General features: G+C 53.5%; 1 protein-coding gene across 1 annotated transcript; it reads left to right on the top strand.

The window, feature by feature from the left end:
- The first annotated feature begins 3,455 nt into the window (after window positions 1–3,455).
- Window positions 3,456–6,755, top strand: ZNF768 (zinc finger protein 768). Its single transcript, XM_066383300.1, has 2 exons — window positions 3,456–4,457; window positions 4,745–6,755. The coding sequence occupies exons 1-2, from the start codon at window positions 4,373–4,375 to the stop codon at window positions 6,235–6,237; spliced, it is 1,578 nt and encodes a 525-aa protein (XP_066239397.1). The 5' UTR covers window positions 3,456–4,372; the 3' UTR covers window positions 6,238–6,755.
- The last annotated feature ends 2,434 nt before the right edge of the window (window positions 6,756–9,189 follow it).

Below are 9,189 nucleotides of genomic sequence, written 5' to 3'. Positions count from 1 at the left end.
TCAGGATGACCCTTCACCTCGAGGAGGAGGAGGCGGGTTGTGTCCTCTGCTGGCCTGCGTACACTTGCCTCTGTACAGAACTCAGCCCCATGTCTGGCCTGGCTTAGAGAGGAAGAAACCAGATTTGTCAACCTGGAGAAACTTCTAAAGAAAGAGGTAGAAGATTTGGGGAAAAGACTCTTCAAGTGAAGTAATGAACTGACTTGATGCCAACCTCGTCTTTAAGTCTGAGGCCACCTGGAATTTTTGAGGGGGATTGGCTTGTGTACCACCTTGTCATAAAGTGGGACATGGTGTGAGAAGAGGCACTTTGTAGGTGCTACCTTTGTAACAGCTTTTAATTCCCTAGAGAAGCCAGTGTACTTACTGCTCCTCCCATCACTTAACCCTCTGGACTGTCGGGAAAGCACAGCTTGAAATACCAGTTCTCAGCTAGACTCCAAGCCAGATTTGGACCCTAGCCTCAGCTTGCCAATTAAAGGGCCGTAATTATTACTTTCTCTGAGAGCTTTGAAGTTTGCAAGGCTTGGTTAAAGCCCGGACACCAGACCCAACTCTTCTGCTTCTTGCCTTTGTGAACCAACTTTCCACCGTTAAATTTAGTGTCATAGAATGCTTAAGCTTCAGTCCCACTCCATTCTTAGCTCCTCAATTCTTGGCATGAGTACTTCCACCAAAGTCAGGGCTGTCTCTATTACTGCAAGTCTTTGAGGCTCAGAACCTGAAGCAATGAAGCCAGGAAGAGGAGTTTTCTAGAGCTTCACTGGAGAAATGCTTGTTTGTACCAGATACAATCCCATCCATATGGTCAGTGTGAGAGGTCAGGCCATGAGTACATGTCCCTAGCTTGTCCAAGTCATCTAAAAGGTATCAATTAAAAAAAAGTAAATATTGATTTGAGTTACAAAGACCCCTAAAAGTCTTAGGAATGTTTACATGCATCCTTGTAAGGACGGGATGTGTAAAGATGTTTGTAACCCAAAGAAGCTAAAACCTGCTTTGGGCCAGTATTTTTCAAAGTAAGGCCTTCCTGCCAAAAAATCACATACTATTTCTTTAAAATGTAGTTAGTCCCGTTGTCCCTGTTTCTAGCTATTAAACCTGAATCTCCAGGGATGGAATTTTATGCCTGCTAAACTTTGAGAGCCACTGCTCTCAACTAAATGTTATTTTTTAGCTGCTCTTAGCTTTGCAAGAGTAGAGGTTGGTCTCAAGACCTGTTCCAGATGCCGGGCCAGGGGACGGCTCGGCCATTAGCACAGACTCCCGTTTCCTTTGTTCTTGCCAGAGGAGCCGGTGCTGTGGCTGTTCTCTTCCTGTGTACTTAAAATCTTGAATATACTGGGGCATTTCTTGTAGCGTGACAGCTCTCTTAGCTTGTTCTTTGCACACAGGGAGGAAGCTGTCCAGTCAGGAGCCCTTCTCACACTGAAAACTTTTGTAAGGACTTGTACAAGCGTGGGCTGATCATAATAAGCCTTGGCTGCACACTGAGCAGCTCTGCCCCAGTGCTGTTGCTCCCCATGGGGTGCTGCTGCGGAGAAGGTGGCTGTTCAACTTGGGGCACACACAGGCTCCTCCTCACCAGCACACAGTGGTAGAACGAGATCAGGGTACCCCCACCTTGGATTAGTTGGTGCTAGGTCAAGTTCAGGCCTCATCAGAGGCTTCCCTGTGCTTAGAGCACACTGCTATGGGCTGGTGGCAGGTGGAAGCTGGCTGCCTCTTGAAGGCCCATTATGTAGACAGGTCTGATGCGAGTAGGCTGCCTGGAAGTCCACCAACCGCTCTTTAATTCTAGGCAGTAGTGATACTCTATTTCCTTATGCTTGAAGCCCTGGCCCAAGTTCTGCTACAGTAGGGCTTGTAGCCCATGCTGTGAAGAGTGCAGGCAGTGGATTATGTCAGACCTGTGACTGGAATCCTTACTACTCATTTTGCAGGGGCGGCTGCTGTCCTGAAAATTTTCTGGAAGGTAAGCATGTTGGAAAGTCATGTCTCATGAAAGAGACTTTTCTCACTTGTGTGTGCTTTGGAGATGACCAAGGTGTATTCCAGGTCCAGCTCTTCCCAATCACTGTGTTCATTTTTAAAAAAATGTTTATTTATTGACTTTAGAGAGAGAGAAAAGGAGAGCGAGAGAAAAGAGAGACAGGAACATCGATCTGTTTCTGTATGTGCTCTGACCAGGGATTGAACTGGCAACCTCTGTGCTTCAGGATGATGCTTCAACCAATAGTGCTACCGGGCTAGGGCTGGGTGTCCAATCTTAGCAGAGGTTTTAGGGCAGACAGACATTGGAATGGAGAGAGACATGGAGCTGGCAGCTGTTGCTTTGGAGGGCAAAAAAGTACTCCCACTCTATTTGTAGGAAGATATCTCTGATTCTATTTGTAAGCCTCTATTGAGATCATTCTCTCCAGGCTTTTACTTGGAATTCTCCAATGCTTGTTCTCATCTCTTTTCAGGAGAATGGAAGATGCCATCTTTCTCCTAACCAGTTTCTTTCCTTCATTTGGGAAGGCAACAGGAAAACACAACCATGGCTCTTGCATCACTTACACAGGAAAATTTGGCTCTTGAGTTATCAAGACGGCTAACTAGTTTTCAGCCGCAAAGTATAAGAATTGGATCCTATTGTCTCTCCAGGGTCGTTTTACCCTTGATTCAAAGCTGCACCTAGGGCAGTGTTTCTCAGGTTTCCTTTCTTTTCAAGCCCTCTATCCCAGAGAGACAGGGCTGAAGAGTTCTTAGCTGCCTTAAAGACCAGGGGGATCTCTCTGTCCACGTCCACTCCTGTTCCTGAACTCTCTCACCTCACCCTCACCTGGAAGAAATTCCCACAGGATCTTTGATTGACCTTCCTGCGAGAAAATCCAGGAACCAGGGACTAAGCTTCCCAAGGATCGCGTGAAACTCACGCTTTGGGAAATCTGTAGGGAAGGCGCAGGGTCATTGGAAAGAAAGCAGGAGGATCTCCCGACTGGCTCCACCCCCCATCTCCTGGGAAAAGGAGTGTAGGGGAGACCCGGGGAGGAAGGGTGTTTTTTTCCCTCAGATCCCTAGGCTTCCATCCTTCATAAAGATAAAACATAATGAAGGGTAAATGCGAGCGGGAAAAGTTCTGAAAGCACAGGTCCAGCAGGGAAGACCCCGAGCAGGCCCCTCCCTCTCCTCCCTCAGGCATTTTTGACGGACAAGGGAGGTGGAGCCAGCTCGTGCACCTTCCAACCAATCAGGAAGGTGCCTCCCGGACCCTGGCGACCATTTACGCAGAGCAGTCGGCGTAGTGGGAGAAGACGCGACGATGAGAGCACAAGCTTCATTGGCCAATCGCTGAGCTCTCAGAAGGAGGGGGCGGTGCCTGTGGAAACCAGAGGCGGGGCTGTTCCCTTGGCAACGATCCTAGCCCAGCCGGAGGGGGTAGGGTGGAAATGAGCAGGAGCAGAGTGGAGGGAGCCAGGAGGAATGGGGAGAGGGTACGACAGTGCAGAGTAGTGGAATTCCAGCGGTGTGTGTGTGTGTGTGTACGCGCGCGGGGGAGGCGCCCCAGAGTCTCCTCGGGCTCAAGGAAGGGTGGGGGGCCGTCCAGGTTCCCGAGGCGCGGCCGCAGCTGACCCCGAGGCCCGAGAGCGGAGGGAGCCAGACGCCGCCCCCGCTGGCGCCGGGAAGCGTCGCTCCTTCACGTTGACCTTGGTCTCGTTTGTTGCCTCGCCCTTGGCCACAGTCACTGACGGACGCAGAGACCGGCAGAAGGACAGATAGGCCCCTGGGCAGACGGAGAGCTAGGACATAGGCACACAAACTGCCCAGCCTCTCCCGCCGGCTCCAGGGTACCTTGTCCTCCCCCACCCCAACGCCGGGGCCATCCAGCCCAGGGTTAATGCCAACGAGTTTCCACCTCCAGCCGCTCCTAGAGAGGCTGCGGCGCTAGCCAAAGGGGGAAACTGGCCGCGGACGGACACTTCCTGTGCGGGGGGAGGGGGTCGGCAGCCGCAGCTCAGCCCAGGGCTGGGGGGCAGACGGCGGGGTCTTGGGTGGGGAGCGGTGTCTGAGAGCAGCAGCGAGAGTCGTGAAACCCCCCCAAACTCCCCATCTCCGAGGCCACAACGCGTGGGGGCCTGTGAGGGCCCCAGGGCAAGCCGAGACCTTGTGGGTGGGGGCGGGGCCGCGGGGAGGGGAGGGGCCCGGCCGGCCAGAGAGGCCCAGGGTCAAGACGTCCGGCCTTGGGGGCCAGGGCTGGGCAGCCGGGTCTCTGGGGCGGCGCTGAGCGGGCGGACGGCGAGGGCCCGGGTCTCAGGGCACTCAGGCCGGGTCGCAGGTTCGTCCGCCATCGCTGCAGCCGCCGCCGCCGCGCTGGGAGCCAGTGGGGATGGAACAGGAGGCGTCGCCGTGGGGCCTCGAGCCCCGGGATGTGCAAAGTCTTGACGAAATGGGGCCCGAAGAGTCCCTCAAAGGTGAGGGAGGGAGCGCCCCTCCGAGGAACGTGCCTGGGAGCGGGAGAGGGGGCTGTGGTCCTGGGGAGGGGAAGAAAGCGGGGAACTTGGACACCTGGGACTTGGAGGAGGTGGGGGCGGGGACCGGTGTCTTGGGGTTGCTGAGGGGAAGGTGGGAATTTCAGCACCTGCCCTAGGGCCAGCGACCATGTTTGAGTGAGAAAGAATTGTGGCAACTAATGGAGGGGACCCAGTGACCTTCCAGGTTCCACACAATCTGGGTTTTTTGTAATTCTCTGATCCTGCAGGCAACATGTGTGCGAATGAGGAAGAGGAAATTTCTCAGCAAGAAGGCACTGGGGACTATGAGGTTGAAGAGATACCTTTTGGGCTTGAACCCCAGAGCCCAGAGTTTGAACCACAAAGCCCCAGGTTTGAGCCTGAAAGCCCAGGTTTTGAGTCTCAAAGCCCTGGGTTTGTGCCCCCAAGCCCTGAATTTACACGCAGAAGCCCTGAATCAAATTCTCAGAGCCCCGAGTTTGAGCCACAAAGCCCTAGGTATGAGCCTCAAAGCCCTGGGTATGAACCTCGGAGCCCTGGATACGAATCCCAGAGCCTAGGGTATGAACCTCAGAACTCTGAGTTCAAAACCCAAAACCCTGAATTTGAGGCTCCAAGTTCCAAATTTCAGGAAGGTGCAGAGATGCTTCTCAATCCTGAGGAAAAGGATCCCTTGAGCATCCCCTTGGGAGTCCATCCCTTGGACTCCTTCACCCAGGGGTTTGGGGAGCAGCCCACAGGGGGCCTTCCCCTAGGGCCACCTTTTGAGATGCCCACAGGGGCTTTGCTGGCCACACCCCAGTTTGAGATGCTCCAGAGTCCTCTGGGCCTGACAGGAACCCTACGGGGTCCAGGCCGACGGGGTGGCCGGGCCAGGGGTGGGCAGGGCCCTCGGCCTAATATCTGCGGCATCTGCGGGAAGAGCTTCGGCCGTGGCTCCACTCTGATCCAGCACCAGCGCATCCATACGGGGGAAAAGCCCTATAAGTGTGAGGTCTGTAGCAAGGCCTTCTCCCAGAGCTCTGACCTCATCAAACACCAGCGCACCCACACCGGGGAGCGGCCCTACAAGTGTCCCCGTTGTGGCAAGGCCTTCGCTGACAGCTCTTACCTGCTTCGCCACCAGCGCACTCACTCTGGTCAGAAGCCCTACAAGTGCCCACACTGTGGCAAGGCCTTCGGAGACAGCTCCTACCTCCTGCGACACCAGCGCACACATAGCCACGAGCGGCCCTATAGCTGCCCCGAGTGCGGCAAATGCTACAGCCAGAACTCGTCCTTGCGTAGTCACCAGAGGGTGCACACCGGGCAAAGGCCCTTCAGCTGTGCCATCTGTGGCAAGAGCTTCTCGCAGCGCTCGGCACTTATACCCCATGCCCGCAGCCATGCCCGCGAGAAGCCTTTCAAGTGCCCCGAGTGCGGCAAGCGCTTCGGTCAGAGCTCTGTGCTGGCCATCCATGCCCGCACCCACCTGCCAGGCCGCACCTACAGCTGCCCGGATTGCGGCAAGACCTTCAACCGCTCCTCCACGCTGATTCAGCACCAGCGCTCCCACACCGGCGAGAGGCCCTACAGGTGCGCCGTGTGTGGCAAGGGCTTCTGCCGCTCCTCCACGCTGCTGCAGCACCACCGGGTGCACAGCGGGGAGCGGCCCTACAAGTGCGATGACTGTGGCAAAGCCTTCTCTCAGAGCTCAGACCTCATCCGGCACCAGCGGACCCACGCTGCTGGCCGCCGCTGACCTGGAGCTGGCAGGGGTGGGGCTGTGGCGGGCAGAGGGCAAGGAGACGGGAGCTAGAGAAACCTTTAGCATAGTGGACAAGCTGGAGGAGAAAGGAGGAGTCAAGAATTCTAGGAGAGGGGCTGGGGTGGAGGAAGTTACATGCCCAGGAGACTTACGGGAAATGGGTAACGAAGAGGGGGTGGAGGAAGGCCGAACAGGCAGCAGGAGGCTCTGGGAGAATCCAGAAGGAGGTCAGCAGAGAGCTGGCCTGGGCAGCAGGCGGCATGCCCCTTGGTGGGTGCCTGTGTGGCACAGTGCTAGATAGGATGGGGGTGGGAGGGGGGTTAATTAGAGCCGGGTAGCTTAGACGGTAGCTGCTGAGACCCTTGTTGAGGCAAGAAGGGGTGAGGGCAGGTGGGCTGGGGAATAAAGCCCAGGGTGGGGCCTGGGCCTCAGTGCAAACCCAGCCTCCCTTGTTTTCCTCAGGCTTTGGAGCCCCTGAATTTGAGTTCAATAAAAACCCTTACGTGGTAAAAGACATTTGTCCTTAAAATGTGTGCATAGATAGCACCCTGGGCCGTGGGGACACTAGATCATAACTACAGAAGCCCTGTGAAGCCACAGGGCCATGTCTGGGAAGTGCTTTCATAGTCGGGGTTTCACTGGGACCTTACTGGAGGCTTAGGAGACGGGACTTGCCCGTATCTGCCCAAGGTCATCTCCCATGCTTTGAAGCTGCACAGATGGGGCTCGTTACAGGTTTGAGAAGTCTTTCAACTTTGTGGATGTCCCTCGGCTTAAACATGAAGGGTCTGCCCTTGGGCCAGAAAACAGACCATTCTCATATTCGGGCATGGAGTGTACTGTTTCTCCCTGGCTCCCAGCGCACAGCTGTGCTACCCCCCCCCCCCCCCAGCTGGAGTCTGTAGGCATGGAGTGTACTGTTTCTCCCTGGCTCCCAGCGCACAGCTGTGCTACCCCCCCCCCCAGCTGGAGTCTGTAGCCACCACTCTGCGCAGACCCTGACTGACCAGAACCACCAGTTCCAGCCCCACCCTTGGAGTTCCTGTATCGGACCCCATATGAGGATTAGCTGCAGCCTGTAAGACCCTCCCACCATGCTGGCCACAGCTCTGCCTCCTTTCTGGGTCCCCCGTCCCTTGTGGAGGGAGCACCCCATTACCATGCCGCCTGTATCTTCCCTTCCTTTCTCACCTGAGCCTCAGCCCTCTCAGAAAAGGATGGGAAATTGATGTCATCAGTGAATTGGGGGTAGCCGGTGATACCTCTGCTGAGGGCGACAGGCCAGTCTGGGAGTCACCCAGCTGCTGGGCATGCTTTGAGATGAACTGCTAAGGGCCCCACAGTGCCCGGTGGAGGTCTATTTATTGTATTTCACAGATAAGGGAAATGGAGCTCACAAAGCTAGGTCATTGTTCAGAGTTACTCTGTGACTAAGAGGCAAGTGAGACATTGAGACCACCTTGTTGGCCTGGCTCCATCTGTCCCCAGCAGCTTGGCCTCAAGGCAGGTCCGGGTAATCAGTCTATAAGGTCTCTTGGGACTCAAGTTTCCTGACATCACCCCCAGCCCCATGTCCATCCTCAGGGCCTTGTAACTTGTCAAGAGGAAATTACTTCTTCCCCTGGCTGGATAGCTCAGTTGGTTAGAGCATGGTCCCAATACACCAAGGCTGTGGGTTTGATCCCCAGTCAGGGCACATGCAGGAATCAACCAGTGAATGAATGGGTGAGTGGAACAACAAATCAATGTTTCTCTATATATAAAATCAATTTTCTTAAGAGTAAATCATTTTTCTAAATATTTCAATCTAGCCTCTCATGATCTGCAAGCTCTGGAAAAGGCCTTAGAGATCATGTGGTTCAATAGAGTTTGGCTGTGTTTCGTGGTTTTCAAAGTTTTAATTAAAAACTTTTTGGAAGTAGAACTCTTTTTTTTTTTAAGTGTGTGCACATGCATGAGAGAGACAGGAAGGGAGAGAAATGAGAAGCATCAACTCAGCTGCGGCACCTTAGTTGCTCATTGACTGCTTTCTCACATGCGCCTTGACCAGGGAGCAACAGCTGAGTCAGTGACCGCTTGCTCAAGCCAGCGACCTTGAGCTTCAAGCCAGTGACCTTTGGGCTCAAGCTAGCAACCACGGGGTCATGTCTATGATCCCACACTCAAGTGGGTGACCCCGTGCTCAAGCTGGTGATCCTGCGCTCAATCTGGTAAGCCCATGCACAAGCTGACAACCTTGGGGTTTTGAACCTGGGTCCTCAGCGTCCCAGGCCGACGCTCTATCCACTGTGCCACCGTCGGCTCAGATGGAAGTAGAACACTTTTAAAATAAAATCTCAGTCTTTTAGAAACCTTTGTAAACTTTATGCACATTATTGTACAGACACCCTACCACACAAAATTTCAAATATTAAAATATTCTGACTACCACATTTAATGTAGTATATATATATGTATATATTGATATAAAACTGCATTTGACTACCTGAAATGATATTACATTTGTAAACACTACTTCAACATTTATTTCAATTATACAATTTAATTTTTATATTTTGGAGTTATTTTTTCAGCTTCCAAACATGTCCACAGGCCCTTGAGAGCTGGGAGGCCCTGGGCACAGTGCCTGTGGTGCTTCATTGATTAAGTAGCTTGTATGCACAGAACATTAATTAGTACAGGGTGTCCTCAGGTTACGACAGTCTCGACATAGGACATTTCGAGTTTACGACACCCTCATAAAAACTTTAAATAATTGAGACGTGTTTCTGTTTACGCCATTAGCACTGTATTTACAGACTACATGGGCAAACTAGTTTGGGTAGAAGAAGTCATCAACCTTCCAGACGAGCCTGGAACAATTCTTTAAGAGGGCAGAGAGGTCTGCACCAGATCCTGTGCCCTCTACGTCAGCTGCTTCTTGAGATGAGACACCTGTCGTACAGG

Source organism: Saccopteryx leptura, chromosome 4 (genome assembly GCF_036850995.1).
Source record: "Saccopteryx leptura isolate mSacLep1 chromosome 4, mSacLep1_pri_phased_curated, whole genome shotgun sequence".
NCBI classification, from domain to species: domain Eukaryota; kingdom Metazoa; phylum Chordata; class Mammalia; order Chiroptera; family Emballonuridae; genus Saccopteryx; species Saccopteryx leptura.
Note: the sequence above shows the minus strand (reverse complement) of the source record. Positions and strands in the feature narration are given on the sequence as shown.

Excerpts from the sequence above, each read along its gene's own strand:
- ZNF768 (XM_066383300.1), top strand. The coding sequence starts at position 4,373 with ATGGAACAGGAGGCGTCGCCGTGGGGCCTCGAGCCCCGGGATGTGCAA. Across the intron at positions 4,458-4,744 it reads GCCCGAAGAGTCCCTCAAAG|GCAACATGTGTGCGAATGAG; the intron begins GTGAGGGAGGGA and ends CTGATCCTGCAG.